Raw genomic sequence first — 22,517 nt, forward strand, 5'->3', positions numbered from 1 at the left:
CAGTTATCGTAGCAATGCTTGCAAAAACAGTCCGGCCATGATGGATGTGTGTGCCAGTTGGGACGAGACTTCGGCACTTGTTTGCAAGTTGCACCTAGAGCGTGGCAGTGTGTATGTTTTATGACAGCTACTCCCTAATTTTTGGCTAAGCTGTACGCATAACCTGGGTTGGAAGTGACTGCCCAAGATTCTAAACAGTGGCCAGCTGCCTGGGAAACTTCAAACAATTGAGCCAATTTTAGTACCTCTTCCAATGTGGGGTCATCAAATTGCACATTTTTGTTTTTGATGTAGTTCCTATGTGGGGATGTGTGAATAATGGCATCCCATATCATAACTTCTACATATCATTCCTTCAGGGTTGGGTGTAATGAAACAGCACTTTCTACTGAGCCCAAGTATTTCAGCTGCCCATGCTTGGTATTACTGGTTGGGCTGTTTTTGACACTGATGGAATTCCACTCTTGATGATATAACATGACAGTGCTGGTGAAAATGGGCATTTAAGAGAGTGCTGGTGAAAATGGTCATTTCAGAGAGCACAATGTTCATAAAAATCAAGACGAGCCAGATCAGTGATGGGGGCAAGCCTGCAAAGCAGCTGAAAGGTTTGGGCGAAATCCAAGACAAAATGAGCAATTCAACAGTTGCGGGGTCTGTAACCTTAAGTGCTGCTGGAGCGACTTCTCATATGCATCCCTTTTTGGCCGTTTTATCATATAGCAGGATTTCACTGTATGGCAGAAATGGTAGTGGAGTGCAGCTGTCTGATTTGAAAGCAATTTGGTCATGGGGGCCTCCCAGCAACTTTGTCCTTCCAACTGCTATTGCAAGAATTATTGAAGGATGACCTCAGTACACAAGCTGGACGGCAGATGATGAGCTGTGCTCGATCCACTATGTTTGACCAGTGTTGTCGCCACTTATGTTGGGACTCACAACATAAATAATAGTGTGGCAAATCTGCTTACTGATATATTTTACAGTCCAAATTTGGCACAAGCATCACAAACATAGCACACAACCCAAAAGAACAAGCCACAACAATAAATCCAGTATCACAATAAATACATAGAGAACAGTCCCTGCGCCGGCCGAAGTGGCCGTGCGGTTAAAGGCGCTGCAGTCTGGAACCGCAAGACCGCTACGGTCGCAGGTTCGAATCCTGCCTCGGGCATGGATGTTTGTGATGTCCTTAGGTTAGTTAGGTTTAACTAGTTCTAAGTTCTAGGGGACTAATGACCTCAGCAGTTGAGTCCCATAGTGCTCAGAGCCATTTGAACCATTTGAACAGTCCCTGCACAGTACTGCAAGCGAAGACAAAAAAGACCAAACAGCTTGCTGCAGCCGCATAAATAGATGGCCATGGTGAAGGCTGGTGCTAGGGAGGCACTTGCGTGAGCACCCTGCATGGCAGAGATTGCAGCAATGCCTCTCTCTTGTGGCTGTGCCCCATGATAGGAGAAGTGGAAAAAGAGACAAGTCATAATTGTGAGTAGCCGGTGGCAGTGGGATCGATGCTGTCCGATGCCCACTGAAGTGGAGATGGTTGCTCTGTTGATTATCACATGAACATATGCTCATAGCTGCCTTGTTTCCTGTTTTTCATTTTGTTCCATATTAATTTTCGTTTTACTTTTCTTTCATTTTGTAGGCGTCAGGAAGATCCTTGTCATTGCGGGCCCCAGGGCATAGCTACTGGGGGCCTCGGGGCATTGTCCCATTTGCCCCAGCCTAGTTACATCTCTGTGCTCTCCCTGGACCATCATATTTTATGCAGTAGTTTATTATTCATGGGATTTTTTTTACAGTGACCTTTAACTGAACCTGTTCTAAAACTGATTTGCTGTATTGCTGAATCAGATTGCACAAAGTGCCATTGTTGTCAGCAAGTCAACTTGTGAACAACTTATGGGCATCAGTTATGCAGTAGAGGGAGAAGGTTCCTTTGTGTCATATGGAACAACTGGTGATGAAAATGACATACACAAGAATCTCACTAAAATAAGCTAAGATCCTCACGCAGTCATTACACTAAGAAATTTGATTTCTCCTGTCCTGCCACGTATGCCTGAGTTTTTGTCACTACACACAGACAGTGACAAAGGGAGGTTCATACTTTTGATAAATATATTTCATATTCCAGGCAATAATAAAATCAGTTTTCGGATCTGAAATCTGTGCTATGCATGAATAATGTGATTTTGAATTTACTGTGTTACAGAAAGAATTGGATCTATGTGTTACATGCAATCACTCCCTTCCAATTAGTTTTTGACACTCGGACATGTTTTGAACTTGGACTCAAAGGCAAGACTAAAAGTTCCTGCAGTGTATCTTCCTTTCCTACAGTTCCTCTGACATAAATCTCCACAAGCCCCATCCATTGCCACCCTGTCCCAACCCACATACCACTACCATTATGACTGCAGTATTTTTTTTTGTTTAGTTTGCCATCATTTATTCATCAACCATTCTTCATGTACAGGATAAGCATTTTGATAACTGCACTGTTGCTGGTGCACAGTAACGAGATTTTACACTAAAAGTTACATATCACATTTAGGATACCTCCCTATTATAGAGTTCTTCTATCTGAAACACGTCTCTTGATTTATACGTTGTTAAAATACTGCACAAAGCAGTTGGTATAGTAAGTCAAGGATAGTTTATTATACAGCTTTATGCTGGTACATTTCAAACTATTTCAGCACCTCCTTAAACTAAGATATTCTAAATCTGTATTATTTCTGGTCTTTGTTTCATAATCGTGGATAGCACTTCTGAAAGCTAATCTTCGGCTACTTTTTCATTGAGAGGAGACAGGCATTAATATAGAGGGAAGGTTGTGGTAGCATTTGTAGTCCTCTGAACTGTGGTTGGCATGAATCTCTGTTCACTGTCCTCACTCTGTTATTTTACTTCAAAGATCTAATGCAATAAGGTAATGGCTCTGTGGCATTTTCCACATAATTATTCTATTTTATTTTTCTTCCTGCTCTATATTAAAATATTGTAATATGCATGCAGTTATAATTCTAGCCTTTCTCGACTCTCTTACGAAACAGACACTGATGATGATCTTGCACTTGCCTTAACAACTTTGGCTATCTGAGCGCACATCCTTCATACCTAATGCAACTAATATCAGAAAGATTCTGCAATTGCAAATAAATTTCTAGACTGTGTATTCTAACATTCAGTGTAAGCAGTTTTCCATCTTTGTCACTGCTGTAATCAATCCATTGCTGCAAGGTGTCTCTCAGGTGTCATTAATTTCCATCGAAACCACTTTATAACTGTGGGTCTATATTTCCTCTACTCCCACAGTGTATAGTGCTGCAGTTGCCAGACAGAAATAAATATTATGTGATGTGAGTGATTGAAACGTTGGGGCTCTCAAAGAACAGGGAACTATATATTGATTGAGAAACGAAATAATTGTGACAGTTATATGCATCCTTTAATCTGAAATTCTTTTCTATATATAATCAAATACTGCCTACAGGAAAATTAAAGAGACCTTTGGAGAAAAGAGAACCACTTGTATGAACATCAAGAGCTCAGATGGAAACCCAGTTCTAACCAAAGAAGGAAAGCAGAAAGATGGAAGGAGTATATAGAGGGTCTATACAAGGGCGATGTACTTGAGGACAATATTATGGAAATGGAAGAGGATGTAGATGAAGACGAAATGGGAGATAAGATACTGCGTGAAGAGTTTAACAGAGCACTGAAAGACCTGAGCCGAAACAAGGCCCCAGGAGTAGACAACATTCCATTAGAACTACTGACGGCCTTGGGAGAGCCAGTCCTGACAAAACTCTACCATCTGGTGAGGAAGATGTATGAGACAGGCGAAGTACCCTCAGACTTCAAGAAGAATATAGTAATTCCAATCCCAAAGAAAGCAGGTGTTGACAGATGTGAAAATTACCGAACTATCAGTTTAATAAGTCACAGCTGCAAAATACTAACATGAATTCTTTACAGACGAATGGAAAAACTGGTAGAAGCCGACATCGGGGAAGATCAGTTTGGATTCCGTAGAAATATTGGAAGACGTGAGGCAATACTGACCTTACGACATATCTTAGAAGAAAGATTAAGGAAAGGCAAACCTACGTTTCTAGCATTTGTAGACTTCGAGAAAGCTTTTGACAATGTTGACTGGAATACTCTCTTCCAAATTCCAAAGGTGGCAGGGGTAAAATACAGGGAGCGAAAGGCTATTTACAATTTGTACAGAAACCAGATGGCAGTTATAAAGAGTCAAGGGACATGAAAGGGAAGCAGTGGTTGGGAAGGGAGTGAGACAGCATTGCAGCCTTTCCCCGATGTTATTCAATCTGTATATTGAGCAAACAGTAAGGTAAACAAAAGAAAAATTCGGAGTAGGTATTAAAATCCATGGAGAAGAAATAAAAACTTTGAGGTTCGCCGATGACATTGTAAGTCTGTCAGAGACAGCAAAGGACTTGGAAGAGCAGTTGAACGGAATGGACAATGTCTTGAAAGGAGGATATAAGATGAACATCAACAAAAGCAAAACGAGGATAATGGAATGTAATCGAATTAAGTCAGGTGATGCTGAGGGAATTAGATTGGGAAATGAGACACTTAAAGTAGTTTTGCTATTCGGGGAGCAAAATAACTGATGATGGTCGAAGTAGAGAAGATATAAAATGTAGACTGGCAATGGCAAGGAAAGCATTTCTGAAGAAGAGAAATTTGTTAACATCGAGTATAGATTTAAGTGTCAGGAAGTCGTTTCTGAAAGTATTTGTATGGAGTGTAGCCATGTATGGAAGTGAAACATGGACGATAAATAGTTTGGACAAGAAGAGAATAGAAGCTTTCAAAATGTGATGCTACAGAAGAATGCTGAAGATTAGATGGGTAGATCACATAATTAATGAGGTATTGAATAGAATTGGGGAGAAGAGGAGTTTGTGGCACAACTTGACGAGATGAAGGGAGCGGTGTGTAGGACATGTTCTGAGGCATCAAGTGATCACAAATTTAGCATTGGAGGGCAGCCTGGAGGGAAAAAATCGTAGAGGGAGACCAAGAGATGAATACACTAAGCAGATTCAGAAGGATGTAGGTTGCAGTACGTACTGGGAGATGAAGAAACTTGCACAGGATAGGGTAGCATGGAGAGCTGCATCAAACCAGTCTCAGGACTGAAGATCACAACAACAACAAATCAAATCAGATCAGAAACTTAAAATTAACAAAAGGAAATGCTGCTAGAATGATGTCATTGTTTCACCTTTCTCAGTCTTTAGCCATGACTTCTGTTCTGTCTTAATCTTTAGCTGTGACCTGTTTTTATATTTCAAAGCTCTCTTACCTTTTTTGCACCTATCCTTTTTTTATTTAAATTCATGTAGGACAGCAGCTGTTATTTCTTTCTTTTTACTTTAACAAATACTAAGGTTCTTTTTAAAACTATGAACTGTGATTAAGAACCACAAAATTATTGAGTTGTTTGTATACTGTGCAGAAAAAAGTAATCAATGTGTGTTTTTTTTATGTGTGTTGCTTATAGGTAATGTGCAAAGGGCATTATCACTGACAAATGAGTTACTGGAAATAGTCCCTGGTCATCAGAGAGCCCTTGGTAACAAAGCATACTATTTACGTGACATAGAAAACAGTGAGAGTTTGAAACGTAAGGGAGATGATGGACAAGGATCTATTCATGCTGAGCAGGTATCATGAAAGGGTTGAATTTTCACGGTTTCTAATAGTGATAAATTTCAATTTCATTATACTTACACACCATGTATTAAATTTTCTCAACTATACATATTACAAACATCATTCTTCATTCACATGTAGTTTTTGTTGACGCTGATGTAATTGTTTTTGTGTTGTATGTTGGTGTTAAAGTATGAATAGATTTAGTTAACATATAAATGGATTTTTATATTGACGATATATGTTGCATGGTTAAGAGATTTGGATTTGGTTTCATGGTCACACATGTTTTGTGTTGTGACAAAATAATGAATCCCTGGACTCATATGATTAAATTCAATCCATTTTAGCCAGCTATATCAGAAGAGAAACTAGAAATACGGGAAGATGAATTATCAGAAAGAGATCTGTATGAGATGCTGTGCCGTGGTGAAGTGGATTTGCCAGCATCAGTGGCTGCCAAGTTACATTGTCGCTATGTTGATAATGGCATTCCTTTCTTGCGACTCGCTAGATTAAAGATGGAAGAAGCTTACTTGAAACCATTAATTGTAATCTATCATGATGTCATATACGATTCAGAGATTGCGACCATCAAACAAACTGCACAACCTAGGGTAAGTCACAAATGAAATAAGATGTGCACTAAAATTTTCTTTTGCTTTTTTCTTGAGTGCCATAAGAATAACAAGAGAAAGTAATTAATATTGAGACTGTGTTGAAACTTCAGACAAAATTAAAGCTGTGGGCCAGATCAGTACTCAAATCAAAACTTTCCCCTCAGAAATAAATTTCGTACTGGCGTGTTCTCAACTCCAGGGCAAAAAATTTATTTTAAAAATATGAAATCTGTTGGAAACAACATTGTATGTGCCAAAAAATGAAACTATAAATCATTATTGTTGCAACATGCTTAACTGTTAATTGAGAGTCCATGTTTTTCACAGTTGCTATTATGTATCACCATAACCAGTAAATTAAAACTTTCTATCTTTATTTTCTATTCCATTCACATGAAGCCGGTTCAGTTTATAATCAGAGCCCATTGCCATTGGCTTATTTACTGAGTAATTTTAGTTGCTCTCTGCTTTTGTCTTCAGATGCTGAAATTGACTTTGTCTGACACTTTCTGCTAGATTGTAAGAATTTTTAATGCTAGTTGTCTAAAGTGACTCATAATATCTTTTAATTGGTTTTGCTAAATAGAAAAATTGTATGGAACGATTAAATATTTTATTTTATCTTAAATTTGCAGCTTCTTCTTTAAGTTTTCTCTTTAGAACACATATGTTCACAGGCCATAAAAAGGCCTTAATTTTCAGGTCAGGAAAAGGGTGGGACCCTGTTAAGGAAAATTAGTCAACTAGTTAAGGGTGGGACCCTGTTAAGGAAAATTAGTCAACTAGTTGAGACTCATTCGAAGAATCTTAAGGAAATGTACTTTATCCATAAAATAAGTGGCTAACAGAAAACTTCTTTGATGAATTCTTCAACATTGCTGTGTTGTGTATCATGGAGAGGTTTGTGTTGAAATTCTGAAAGCATACCATCAAGTATGGCCAGTTTAAGACCCAGGTGACACATCGGCTGCTTTGGGCGCGTAGCTAAGACGGATTCCAGAGGTGCCACCACTTTAATATTTCTATACAGGATGTACCACAGTTAGTATAGTAGCAGCTGCTTGCACCAAGCTGAGAGGGGCAGCAGGGCCAACCAAGTACAAGATTTGTATGCAATGCATATCACAATTACTAATGGAAACAGACGTGGGGTGAAGTTGCGAGAGAAAAGGGGGCAAGGAAACCGCCAAATGATACGTCGCTTGTACGGAAAAATGTTCTCGAACTGTCCCTAATTCCAAGGAGAGCCAGGCAACATTTGACTTCTTCCCACACACATCTCATGAAATAAGTGTGACAGGAAAATTGTGCACCATTCATGGACGGATTCACTGTAAAGCAGCATGCATAGTAGGGATGTAGATAAACAATTATTTTATATGCTGTTCATACAAATTTTGACATTGTTGACTAAAACAGACACAGAAATTCCGAAGTTATAAGGGACTAAATATTTCAGGTGGAAGGTTATCTTGAACATCTACAGAGACCTGAGTGTGACTGTGAAATTGAATAGAATGGATGCTGTTTAGAAAAGAGGATATAAGATACACTCCAGTAAAAGTAAAACAAATATAATTAAACCAAGTGATGCTGAGTGAATTAAATTAGAAAATGTGACACTAACAGTAGTAGAAGAGTTTTGCTATTTGGGCAGCGAAACAACTGATGATGGGCAAAGTAGGAGTGGGTGTAAAATGCAGACAGATAACATCAAGAAAAGTTATTCTGAAAAGGGGGAATATGTTACTGTTAAATGTACAGTTGCATTAAGGAATCTGAAATTATGTTGCCACTAAATTTAAATTTGTGTTTAGGAATCTTTTCTGAAGCATTGGCCTGAAGTGTAGCCTTATGTAGAAGTGAAATGTGGACAATAGATAGTCCAGGTAAGAAGAAATATAGGTAAGCTTTTAAAATATGGTCTCAGAAAAAATTTCAAGATTAGGCAAGCAGATTGGGTAATTAACGTAGGGGTGCTCAGATGAATCATGGAGAAAAGAGCTGTATGGCAGAACTTAACTAGAAGAAATTATAAGTTTTAAGAACTTGTCATTAGGCATCAGATAATAGTTAATTTGGCAATGGAGGGAAAGGTGTGGGGTTAAAATTGTAGAGAGAAAGACCAACACTTCAATACAGTGAACTGGTTCTAATGGCTGTAGGTTGCAGTACAATGGCTGTTGGTTTCAGTGGTTTTGTAGAGAGGAACAGACTTGCAAGTAATAGCCTATTGTAGAGAACTGTGACAGATCAGGCTTTATGCTGAAGACTAAAATGGAGGCAAAATGTAGAGGTTTAAGAGCATTCATTCATTTCTGTATGTGTACTGTATGATATTTTTCTGGCCTGTTACACTTCCGTAAGGATCTCTTCACATTCAGTCTATGCAACAAACTAAATATTTAACAACAAATTTAGTGAATGCAAAACTACCACTGTCAGTGTTTTTCATTATCTAATATCGAATTTTAGTATGGGGTATAAACATTAGACAATTTGTATGTTGTTGTTGTTGTTGTTGTGGTCTTCAATCCTGAGACTGGTTTGATGCAGCTCTCCATGCTACTCTATCCTGTGCAAGCTTCTTCATCTCCCAGTACCTACTGCAACCTACATCCTTCTGAATCTGCTTAGCGTATTCATCTCTTGGTCTCCCTCTACGATTTTTACCCTCCATACTGCCCTCCAATGCTAAATTTGTGATCCCTTGATGCCTCAAAACATGTCCTACCAACCGATCCCTTCTTCAAGTCAAGTTGTGCCACAAACTTCTCTTCTCCCCAATCCTATTCAATACCTCCTCATTAGTTACGTGATCTACCCACCTTATCTTCAGCATTATTCTGTAGCACCACATTTCGAAAGCTTCTATTTTCTTCTTGTCCAAACTAGTTATCGTCCATGTTTCACTTCCATACATGGGTACACTCCATACAAATACTTTCAGAAACGACTTCCTGACACTTAAATCTATACTCGATGTTAACAAATTTCTCTTCTTCAGAAACGATTTCCTTGCCATTGCCAGTCTACATTTTATATCCTCTCTACTTCGACCATCATCAGTTATTTTACTCCCTAAATAGCAAAACTCCTTTACTACTTTAAGTGTCTCATTTCCTAATCTAATTCCCTCAGCATCACCCGATTTAATTAGACTACATTCCATTATCCTCGTTTTGCTTTTGTTGATGTTCATCTTATATCCTCCTTTCAAGACATTGTCCATTCCGTTCAACTGCTCTTCCAAGTCCTTTGCTGTCTCCGACAGACTTACAATGTCATCGGCGAACCTCAAAGTTTTTATTTCTTCTCCATGAATTTTAATACCTACTCCAAATTTTTCTTTTGTTTTCTTTACTGTTTGCTCAATATACAGATTGAATAACATTGGGGAGAGGCTACAACCCTGTCTCACTCCTTTCCCAACCACTGCTTCCCTTTCATGCCCCTCGACTCTTATAACTGCCATCTGATTTCTGTACAAATTGTAAATAGCCTTTCGCTCCCTGTATTTTATACCTGCCACCTTCAGAATTTGAAAGAGAGTATTCCAGTTAACATTGTCAAAAGCTTTATGTAAGTCTACAAATGCTAGAAACGTAGGTTTGCCTTTTCTTAATCTTTCTTCTAAGATAAGTCGTAAGGTTAGTATTGCCTCATGTGTTCCAACATTTCTACGGAATCCAAACTGATCTTCCCCGAGGTCCGCTTCTACCAGTTTTTCCATTCGCCTGTAAAGAATTCGCGTTAGTATTTTGCAGCTGTGAGTTATTAAACTGATAGTTCGGTAATTTTCACATCTGTCAACACCTGCTTTCTTTGGGATTGGAATTATTATATTCTTCTTGAAGTCTGAGGGTATTTCGCCTGTCTCATACATCTTGCTCACCAGATGGTAGAGTTTTGTCATGACTGGCTCTCCCAAGGCCATCAGTAGTTTTAATGGAATGTTGTCTACTCCCAGGGCCTTGTTTCCACTCAGGTCTTTCAGTGCTCTGTTAAACTCTTCACGCAGTATCTTATCTCCCATTTCGTCTTCATCTACATCCTCTTCCATTTCCATAATATTGTCCTCAAGTACATCGCCCTTGTATAAACCCTCTATATACTCCTTCCACCTTTCTGCCTTCCCTTCTTTGCTTTGAACTGGGTTTCCATCTGAGCTCTTGATATTCATACAAGTGGTTCTCTTCTCTCCAAAGGTCTCTTTAATTTTCCTGTACGCAGTATCTATCTTACCCCTAGTGAGACAAGCCTCTACATCCTTACATTTGTCCTCTAGCCATCCCTGCTTGGCCATTTTGCACTTCCTGTCGATCTCATTTTTGAGACGTTTGTATTCCTTTTTGCCTGCTTCATTTACTGCATTTTTATATTTTCTCCTTTCATCAATTAAATTCAATATTTCTTCTGTTACCCAAGGAGTTCTATTAGCCCTCGCCTTTTTACCTACTTGATCGTCTGCTGCCTTCACTACTTCATCTCTCAGAGCTACCCATTCTTCTTCTACTGTATTTCTTTCCCCCATTCCTGTCAATTGTTCCCTTATGCTCTCCCTGAAACTCTCTACAACCTCTGGTTCTTTCAGTTTATCCAGGTCCCATTCCTTAGATTCCCACCTTTTTGCAGTTTCTTCAGTTTCAATCTGCAGTTCATAACCAATAGATTGTGGTCAGAATCCACATCTGCCCCTGGAAATGTCTTACAATTTAAAACCTGGTTCCTAAATCTCTGTCTTACCATTATATAATCTATCTGATACCTTTTAGTATCTCCAGGATTCTTCCATGTATACAACCTTCTTTTATGGTTCTTGAATTTGTATGTATGATTCTGATGTAAGAGAAGCATCACCAACTTAATTTCTGATTATGATTCTGAAAAATGACTTGTAATTGTTTTTGTTTAACATATGTAGTTCCGGCGAGCAACTGTGCAAAACTATAAGACAGGCGAACTGGAGACAGCTACTTACCGCATCAGTAAGTCAGCTTGGCTCAAGGATGAAGAACACCCTCATGTGGCAGCCGTCAATCAGAGAGCACAAGATATGGCAGCTCTTACTATCTCTACTGCAGAAGAGCTACAGGTGGTCAATTATGGTATTGGTGGTCATTATGAGCCTCACTTTGATTTCGCAAGGGTACGTACAAGCAAATAAGCTTTTTTTGAATCTTATGTTGAAATATAATGCCTACTGTTTTCTTCCTGTAGTTTCTATAATCATAACATTAATTGGATCTATTCACATTTGAGAAACTGTTTCTGTTTGTACTGTCACTGTCTTGATGATTACTAACACTTTCATGATCAATGTCAATGATTTGAAGACCATCACTGGAAGAAAGCTGCCTATCAGCTGCTTCAGACATTTTGGTGTTCAGCAATACACACCCATTCTATTTCTGTATGTTCTTTGTCCACCTTCCAACATATTGACAGCTCACCCCTTTTTTATGCCTTGGAATCCAGCAAGGGGCTTTCTTGGACCACCTATCTATTAAATGTCTGCCTTCATATCCTATCTATTTCTGTTTACATCTGCATCCATACTCTGTACACCACTGAGATGGGTATAGTGGAGGGTAATTCCAATTGTACCACAAAATTTTATATTTGTTAAAGTCATAATTAAATCTTTTTCAGCTTGTCCATTTGTTTGATTTCTTGTCTCCCCTAGTAATTCTTAATATGTGTATCTCCATTGCTCGCTAACCGCTTTGCACTCCCACTTTTCCCGTTTTCAAATGGTTTTTTACATTAAACATCTACGCCTCAGTCAGAATTGTTAGTACATTCAAGACACATTGGAAACTTAGGTTTTGAAAACATTATTTGGCTTACCAGAAGGTCTCTAGGCCATTCTTATGTTCCTACTTCTTTATTTTGCTCTCCTGCCAGTTGTTGTCTTCAACTGCCTAAGTGCAGCAGCCTTGTTTATGAAGACTTACAAAGTTTGTTTTACATTTTCAGAGAGAAGAAACAAATGCATTCAAGAGCCTGGGAACTGGAAACAGAATAGCTACTGTGTTGTACTATGTAAGTATGTCCTACTCCTAGAAAACATTACTCACTGCTTATTATTAAGATATAATGACACTGATAAATAAAGCATATTAAAAGATAATGGATTCTCTGACAGTCAGGATAAGCATTCTCTATTTAATATTGTATGAAACAGATGAAAGTTGTCACAAGCTATTTATTTCTAAAACTATAGCTTGGCTCTGTTTATTGCTGCAGTTGTGTCCAGAATTACCTTTTTGTAACATAATTATCTTTGGTGGTCTTTGGTGTTGTCTCTTTGCATACTTCAGAGAACATTAGACATTTTAGAAAAGTGAGTGTTGAAGAATGTAATAATCATCTCTGTGGAAAGAAGGATGATTTAATTTAATTGAGCTTAGACTGAGATTTCTCTCTTAATTTAAAGGATACCAATCTTTTATTAACCTTGTTTAAAGAACTTCTGTTCTGCAGCTGAGGATTGTGGTCCAGTTGGTAAGATACTGGTCTTGCAACCATGAGGGCAGTGGTAGCATACTGTGCTTACTTTTATTTCATAATGTCATTTGATGTATTTTAAAGGGGGTAATTCATGAAGCTGAACTGAAGTTTTCCATGTCCAAAAATGTATTATAAGAATTATAAGTGATAAAACTCAAGAACATCCTGCAGAGGCCTATTTAGGGAACAAGGGATACTAACTACTGCTTACCAATATTTTATTCCTTAATGAAATTTGCCATTAAAATATATATCTATTTTTCAAACCAGCAGCTCACAGTTCATGGAATCAGTACTAAAAATAACAATAATCTTGTGACCTGATGCTTTCCTCATATGTACGCTGCTTCCATGCTTCTTGGGTGTACTACTGGATTTGATACATTGAAAATTCATGATATTTCTGTGGACAACTGAGCCAGACGGCAGATTGGTCATCCACTGAAATATTGTAGACTTTTGATGATTAGATGTGACATTACACCCAAGAACCATGGAAGAACAATAATCTTCACGGAGATTTTAAAGTCAGTCACTTTGGTCCAGAAAGGTGTCAATCATTCAGGAACACACACTTTCAATAACTTGGCAGCAGTCATAAAAAGTTTAACCATTAATAAAGGTCAGTTTAAAAGGATCCTAAATGGTTTATTGGCGGCCAACTCCTTCTATTCCATCGAAGAATTTCTAATGGGCTAACCTACATGTATATGTTACTAATATTAGATAATGTGAGTATTAGTTCAACAGGACTTCAGTACAAATTCAGTGCAGTATTTTGCTCACTTTAAATGTCTTGTAAAATGATTTTTCTATTTGATGACGCATCGGTATTATAGCCAAAAATTATGTATGCTCCTCAGTGTATTGAACATTTAAATGTTTTGAGACGAGTTATTTATTACCTTTTAAAGGAAAATATGCATGAGATTTTTTTTTTATTTATTCCATGTCAATAATGACCATTTCACTTGAGACCAGTAGGAGATACATTAGCATCTATCTCTTTTCCTCTGTAAATATGTAGTATGTGTTCTTCATTTCTTACATGTTTTACAGCCTGGATGATCTCCTCACTACGGATCTGTTGGAATGAAACATACATAGACTCTAATAAGTTTCCCATCCAGCCCCCTCCATATTTAAGGTTTCTGTTGTTTGCCAAAACTGCCTATGACAAATGCCAGAATGGTTCCTGTGCTGCTAAACCTGACAGCAGTTTTGTCAACTGTAACTTAGCTTCCTAACATTTTGTGAAAGACAAACAATGGTTTACAAAGCAGCAAAATTAAATTAAGGAATTGTTGAATATGTAAAATGTTACGCTCCACAAAAATTTAAATTACATTCTCTCTCTCCTGCTCTGCATATTCTATTGTGAATATATAAAAAATAAAAATGCTTCTATTAGACCCTAGAAACAATACATAAACTGAATTGCATATATATTCCATTTATTCTAGAGTGAATTCTAGGTGAAATTACTTCCATGGCTGGAAACAATTAAATGGACTATGTATGTAAGGTCTACACTTTTTCCTATTAATTAATATCTGATGCATAATAACAATACACCAAAATGCAGTATTCATTAAAAGATTCTCTCCACTAAAATAAAATTACAGACCTCATAATGAAGACATTTGTGTATACTGTCTCTGAAGCAATTTGTTCCTGCATGTTTTCATTGTTGACTGCTGCTGCAAGTCTTCAATAGCAGGTCTTCAATAGTTGATAAGAGCGAATTCTTCTTCCCTTCTCTTTAGATATGTGTGTGCACTTGAGACAAGATGGTCATTGCCTTCATGGAAAAATGTTTGCAGTTGCCTACAGAACCATGATTGCCCCATGCATGTACGTCTTCGTCTGAAGCAAATAGACAACCACAGATGTCTTTCTTCAAGTTCAGGGTTCCAACTAAGGAAATGCCGTGGGGAGAGATCGGGACTGTATGGAGCAAAACTGGTGCACCATAGTTGAAGCAACCTTGGCAACAAGTGTGCAGGCCCACACATCCTTCATATAGTCCCAATCTCTCCCCATCAATTATTATTGTTTTATAGCCCTGAAGAAAGATGTGCATGGCTGTCAATTTGCTTTGGATGAAGAGGTGCACACCTGGGTTCAATCATGAGTATCTAGGCAACAGCAAACATTTTTCCATGAAGGCATTGACCACCTTGTCTCACAGTGGGCTCATGTGTTAACAAGTATGATGATTACTTTTGAAATAACAGATTGTCTCATTTTCATTTGATTTCCCTTTTATATGCTGTTTAATGTGGCATTTATTTCTGTGTTCCACTATTTCTGTCTAAGAGAAGGGAAGACTTGCAGTGACTGTCGACAGTGAGACATGTTGACAATCACTTTTATATGAAGGATGTCTTCCAAGAATTATGTCCAAAGATTTCTGTGAAATCAATAGCAGTACACAGTTTTCTCTGTAATCTTTCCATTGTATTTCTTTTGCAGATGAGTGATGTGCCTCAGGGTGGTGGCACAGTATTTCCATCAATAAAAGTGGCACTGTGGCCTAAGAAAGGCACAGCTGCCTTTTGGTACAATCTGCACAAGAATGGAGAAGGAGATTATCTCACAAGACATGCAGCATGCCCAGTTCTCACAGGATCTAAATGGGGTAGGCTTTCCTTTCCGTAATATTTGTGCCATTGCATTAAAATTGTGTGTTCATAACATGGTCACTAAATTAATTTTTATATAAAAGTTTTTGATAGCTTCAATATGTAATATTCACTATTCAGATTGTTACCTCTTCAGATTGTTGTTTAAAAATAAACTTTCTACATTGTCTCTGCAATACATGCCTTGAAATTCAGGAGGTAGCAGGGATAAAGGTTGTCTACAAGAGGCTGCAATTAGGGCTAAAAGGACATCAAAGCAAAGCAGTAGTTGAGTAAAACCAAGGAAAAATTTGGAAAGGTGATTAAAATCCATAGAGAAGCAATAAAAACTTTGGAATTTCTTGAGGATGCAAAATTGTGTCAAGAGACAACAAAGGATATGGAAGAGCAGTTGAATGGAATGGATTGTCTCTTGAAAACAGGTTGTATGATGTACATCAACAAAAGTAAAACAAGGTTAATGCAATGTAGTCAAATTAAATTAGATGTAGCTGGAGAAATTAATTAGGAAATGAGACACTGTAGGTAGGAGCTGAGTTTCACTATTTAGGCAGCAAAATAACTTATTTTGGCCAAAGTAAAAAACGAATAAATGTCATTAATCCGAAGGTTGGTCTGAACACCGTAGTGCTTTACTCGGTAGTATGCTGTTGCCTTCCTCCGACTGACTTGTCCAGCCGCTTACTGGGGGGGGGGGGGGGGGGGGCTAGAATAAAATGCAGATTCTGAAGCATGGTGTGCAATTTACTATTTTTCACATTATCAAGATACACTTTTCTGAAAAAGAGAAATTTTATAACATCAAATATAAATTTAAGTGTTTGGAAGTATTCTCTGGAGGTATATTTTTGTGTGGAGTGTAGTCTTGTATGACAGTGAAATGTGGATGATGGAACAGGTTAAACAAGAATGAGAATATTGATTTTGAAATATGGGCTACAGAAGATTAGGTGGGTATATTGAGACTGTACTGAATTCAAGTCTAGGGAAAAGAAATTTGTAGCAAAACTTGACTAAAAGAAGGGATTACTTGAAAAGACACGTCCAGAGACATCATGAAATCATCAGTTTGGTAAGGGAGGGACATTTGAGGGGTAAAAATTGTAGGTACATATTAAAGCTTCACTATAGTAAGCGGGTTCAAATGGGTGAGGGTTGCTGTAATTATGTAGCAATGGACACTTCCCCAGCACAGACTAGGGTGGAGGGCAGCAATAAGCCAGTCTTTGAACATAAGACCACAATAATGGTGACATAAAAATTACAGATCACAATTATTGATAATCCAGTTTGTTTCCTCATCTCAGTTTGTAAAAAAAAAGTATTAGGAAAAAAGGGTGGGTGGGATAGGTAACTAAAACCATCGTAAAATCAACAGAAGTTTGAATAAAGGAAAGAAGGAATTATCAATAGAATGAATAAACATAACATTACATCGTATATGGTCTGATTAAAATTGCTTGACAGTTGGTGTCTGTCATCTGCCGCTGCAGTGTTGCCACATCCACTGCCAGCTACCGCTCGGTTATAGTTGACATACAAAGATGATGGTGACTTCACAAATGCTGTTAATGTGTAACACAGAGCAGTGTTGGAAGTGGTCGCCATAAGGTATGACGGAAATTTGAGATTCTCTGTCGACGACTGATTGTAAGTGAGTAGTGACTGGACTGCGGCAGATGATGCCTTATGTAGCCCTGAATTTAAACTTGTGTCCTAACCTAACCACAACATTGTGATACGCAATGTATATGAGAAAACAGGGGTCAACAATCAGTGGCAGAGCTTTGTTCACGGCAAGTGTATCTAACCTCTACAAGCAAATTCAAGACAGAAAAATTTCAATTTCAGCACTAAAAAACAAAGTATAATTTCTCGCTATCATTCATTTCTTACCTGAAACTCTCCTCACACTGGCTACACAAACTGCTGCTTTATCAACCGATGAGCAGTCCTGTTTGGCACTTGGTTGTAGATTATAGACGATACAGGCAGATTACAAACAAATAAGGAATGATAGAGAAATACGAGCAAATTAAAAAGCCATTACGATAATGAAAATGATCCGGCAAAGTAGTAGAAATAAAAAAAATACATTTAAATGAATTAATTGCATAAAAGTAATCATGGAAGGCTTTTGTCTGTATTTAGAAGTGAAAAAAATTTGCTGTACTTCACCAGATTCGAATGTCTAACCTTCTACATGACAAGTTAATGTGCTAACCACTGCACTGCAACACTGTCTGGAAATGGATGACGTGCATGCAATGACAACAAATCATCCTGGAACACAGTACAGAGCTGCATCAAATACACGCATAGTAGTGGTTGTCATGCATGATACACATAATCATACTTTGGCTTACACCATGTTGGCATACTAGGGTACGTCTGAATATCCCGCAGAACCTGGTCCTCCAAATCTGGTGTATGCACAGCCCGCCACCTCCCTGTACGTTCATCTGCCTGAAAGGACCCATGATCACACAAACACCCTAAAAGGGCTTGAAATGTGTGTCGTGGTTGGTGTCTTTGAGGGTGCTTGTTGTGATATAGCTGTGCTGTCTCTCGGCTGCTTCCATCTTCGTGACGATATGTAAATCTCATCTCAGCTTGTTCCTGTCATGAATACCAGACCATTCTGTGGCTTACAGTATGGCATCAATCATACAGCCTGCAAAACACAAGGAACACATGACACACGGTCAAAGGAACAGTCATCATCTGTGCCATCTACTGTGACAACAGTGCCTTTCTGGACACATGTTCACAGTACCATTTTTCCTCCATTTCCAGTCAGTAATCCGTCCCTGCAGTTTGTAGGTTTTATTAATGTTCACCCTGTACACACTGCCTGAAAAAAATTAGTACACCCTTTCAGAGGTCTCCAATTTACTTAAGATCTGGTGCTGCAACAGTGCATGTGGAATACATGAAATGATTATATTTACAGATCAATAGCATAAGCTGGTGTGAGGTACCAGGTGTCAGCTAATGTTGCAATACCCATACTGGTATGTGGTGCAGCCTCCACAGGTGTCAATGTAGGCGCTGACTCTCTGGCGTCCAGTCGCTCATGCAGATGGTGAATACTGTCCGGGAATACCTTGTGCCATTCATGATCAACCTATTGATATAGTTCTGTAAAGAGTTGCTGGTTGATGAGTCACACGAGTCACTTCTCATCCCATTGTATCCCACACGTACTTGATTGGAGACAAGTCCAGAGATTGTGCTGACCACGGAAGTTGTAGAGAATGTTGAGTTTCAAGGGCAGTGTGTGGGTGAGCATTACCCTGTTGGAACAACACATCATCGTCCTGTTGCAAGAGTAGCAAAAGAATGGGTTGAACAACATTCTGCATGTACTGAGTGCTGTGTAGCATCCGCTCCAGAAATACCAAAGGTGAATCGGAGTTGTAGTCTATTGCAACCCAGACCATAAAGCCTGGCGGGGGCCTGTGTGTCTTGGATGAATGCATTCTATGAGACAGCGCTCATGAGGTTTACGTCATACACACAAATGACCATCACATTCGTGCAGACAGAATCTGCTTTCATCGCTGCATACCATGCTGTGCCATTGTATCTTATAAGTGATCTTCTGACAGCACCAGTTGATCCGAGCACTTCAATGCTGTGGTGTAAGTGGAAAACAGCCTAGAGGTTGCATGCCTGTAGCTGATTCACAACAGTTCAAGTTGACATGGTTGAGCTCATAAGCAGCCTTATCTGTGCTGTAATAGCTGTACGATCTGTCATTGATGCCCCTACATTACGATGATCCTGGCAGGTGTCTGTGCTGCGTGGACATCAAGAATTTTATGTACAAGTGTGAGAATGTTCACGTGAAAACTGATACCGGCACAAATGACACAGAACTTCCAATCTGTGCGGAAATTCTCTGAATGGACCATTCTGCCATTTGGATGGCCACAATTGGACCCCTTTCAATCTTACTCAATTGGCTGTAGGAAGCACGAGTGCATCTTTGTGGCATGACTGCCTGTTTGCTTCATAAGTTTGCGCCATGCTCAGCTTTCTGATGTCAGCATTCCCTGTTAAAGTGTAGTCACCGATTGGCCCTCTGGTAGCTGTGCCACTACACTATCTGTTGGGAGACGATGTTGAAACCATTATCAGTACATGTGCTATCTCCCAGGTGGAATATGTTGTCAGCGGATAAAAATTGATGTCATCTTTCCAGGTATACTAATTTTTTCTGACAGTGTGTTACATACATATACATTTCAAGTCAGATTACAAAATGTTATGATGACAGTGAGCTGCCTCTTGTCTTGAAGATAAAGTCTGCAAAATTTCTTCAAGAGTGGAATAAACCTGTAGATTTATATGAACTGGAAAGAAGCAAACAGATGATCTTCGTTATACATATAGAATACTATGTTGAACTTAGAGATCTTACAATTATGTCGCTATCAAGTACTTTTGGCCAAATTCATAGTTTGACATTTGATAAATACTGAGTTGGGAATACAATGCAAAGGCAGGAATAAAATGATATTGATTTATGGATTGTAATAATTATGATTAAGAAGGAAACTGGTGAAATTACTGAAGGTATTTATATGACTGAAAGAATGGTTTAGGAGAATAAAAGGCCTTTTTCCCTGTGCTTATTCCTGATTTCTTTAAGTGCACAATTATATTAAAATTGTACTTTCTAATATGACTGTTCACATATTTCATTTTCCTGTTTGTCATGTGCATGCAATCTGGATAAAAAAATAATATCCTGTTTTTCAGTTTCCAATAAATGGTTTCACGAACAAGGCCAGGAGTTTCTCAGACCCTGTGGACTGTCACCAGAGGAGTGATTCTTCTTTGAACTGGACAAGTGTTCTCTCCAGTAAAGTCATGTAGAAAGCTTTACATCGTGCCATATTTTGCACTGTAAACAGCAGAGCAGGATTTCAAACATGCCTGCACTGATAAGTGTAATGGATGCTTTCCCAACGCAGTGTTGCTGCACTTGACATTTATAATGTTGAAAATTTAGTCAGATTTCAATATTGTGTTGGGAGGCTATTCAGATACTGTTGCAAAAACTTTCCACATATTTGTGAATTTTAATGATATTTATCACATAAAAATGAATGTATGTCTTTACCTTTCATATTGTTAAGGTAAATTTGTCATTAATTGGTTTAAAACCTCTAGATGTTTTTGCATTCCTTTATAAATTATTGTATAAATAAAAATACTTATTTTTTCTGTCACTTTGTGCTTTTCATTCATATTTTTTGGGAGAAAGCAGCCTGCAGGAGCACACTACACTTGTATAGTACAATAAGTGGACCTAGATTTGAATCAAGGAACGATTAGCTGTGGACTTGGTTTTATCCTACGTTTATTGTACATTGTAGCTTCTGAATGTGACGTCATTCTATCTAGTGCTTTTCATTCATATTTTTTGGGAGACAGCGGCCTACAGGGGCACACTATACTTGTATAATACAATAAGTGGACCTAGATTTGAATCAAGGAACGATTAGCTGTGGACTTGGTTTTCTCCTGCATTTATTGTACATTGTAGCTTCTGAATGTGACGTCATTCTATCTAGTGCTTTTCATTCATATTTTTTGGGAGACAGCGGCCTACAGGGGCACACTATACTTGTATAATACAATAAGTGGACCTAGATTTGAATCAAGGAACAATTAGCTGTGGACTTGGTTTTCTCCTGCATTTATTGTACATTGTAGCTTCTGAATGTGACGTCATTCTATGTAGTGCAAGGCTATTTCACTAATCGTAACTGAATTTTTGTACAGGTCCTCCAAAGTGCTTGATAGACACCATTCCATTTGACCCTATCCAGAGTCTTGCATTCCCTCCTCTGACACCAATAATTTTTAGATCTTCTTATGGATCATCCAAGAATGAAAGATTTAGTCTTGCCCTGCTTCTTCGCCCTGTTGAGTTTTCCAGCAGTGCTGTTTTTATTGGGTTCTCGTGTTTAATGTGACAAACATGGTCAGCCCATTTCAGGTGATTTATTTTAATGAACTTCATGATTTCAAGATCTTTGTATAATTCATCATAATCATTTGCTCTTCAATCATTAGGCCTTTTTTGTTTTGCCTTTTATGGTGTCCGTTGCTTCCTCGATTTCTTCTAACAACTGGCTTAAATCTTCTTATTTGGAGAAGTAACCTTTTCTCCACTCATTCTTTTAAGCTGTTCATTCCAGTTTGTCCTATTTTTGTATCTTTTATCAGCAATGTTAAATATATACCAAATTTTGAAATCTGATGGGTTATGTGCATCCCTTTCTGCCCTTAGAACCTCATCTCTGTTGTTTGTATGAAAGTTTCATGACGTTTACTTACAAAGCATGATTCACATCCATAAAAAACTGGCATTTCTTATAAAATTTCAATCTTGTTTCTTTCTTGACTTATTTTTTAATCATCAGTTTAGTGTTCCATATATATTCCCAAACATTGCAAATTTGTGTCACATGTGTCATCACAACCTAAATAGTTAAAATATTTGATTTGTTTTATTGTTAATCACAATTCTTGTGTGCACAGAATGTTTTCCTTTAAAAGCCAGTGATTTTGTCTTCTTTTCTGAAATCATCAAATGGTATAAAGTTCACACTTGAAAAAGAAGGTCAAATAAGTTTTCTTGACAAAACAGTAATTAAAGAAACATAAAACATTACGCTAATATTTTTGCAAAACCAATGACCATAGACACAATAGTAAATTCCACATCTAATCATTACTACAACCAGAAGTCTGCTGCACTCAGACACATGTTATACAGTGTAAACATGATTTTGTTTAACAAGAGAAACTATGAAAAATAATTGAGTCCAACAATACAAATAGCTAAGAATAATGGGTATGACACACATGGGGCACATAGGCTTAATCAAAACAAATAAATAACAGAAACAATACATCTAACATATCTAGAGTGCAGGAAAACTCACAAGCCCCAAATCCACACACACACACACACACACACACACACACACACAATGACATCACACAGAGAAGA

General features: G+C 38.1%; 1 protein-coding gene across 4 annotated transcripts in view; it reads left to right on the forward strand.

The window, feature by feature from the left end:
• Positions 1-20,724, forward strand: part of LOC124596250 (prolyl 4-hydroxylase subunit alpha-2) — a 345,289-nt gene extending 324,565 nt beyond the window's left edge. For all 4 annotated transcript variants that reach the window (XM_047135319.1, XM_047135317.1, XM_047135320.1 and 1 more), the window contains 6 exons: positions 5,555-5,718; positions 6,057-6,323; positions 11,251-11,475; positions 12,306-12,371; positions 15,315-15,480; positions 20,252-20,724. In XM_047135319.1, coding sequence (XP_046991275.1) covers positions 5,555-5,718; positions 6,057-6,323; positions 11,251-11,475; positions 12,306-12,371; positions 15,315-15,480; positions 20,252-20,322 — 959 coding nt within the window. In that variant the 3' untranslated portion in view covers positions 20,323-20,724. The remainder of the gene's footprint in view (positions 1-5,554; positions 5,719-6,056; positions 6,324-11,250; positions 11,476-12,305; positions 12,372-15,314; positions 15,481-20,251) is intronic.
• Positions 20,725-22,517: the final 1,793 nt, after the last annotated feature.

This window comes from Schistocerca americana, chromosome 2, assembly GCF_021461395.2.
Source record: "Schistocerca americana isolate TAMUIC-IGC-003095 chromosome 2, iqSchAmer2.1, whole genome shotgun sequence".
NCBI lineage: Eukaryota > Metazoa > Arthropoda > Insecta > Orthoptera > Acrididae > Schistocerca > Schistocerca americana.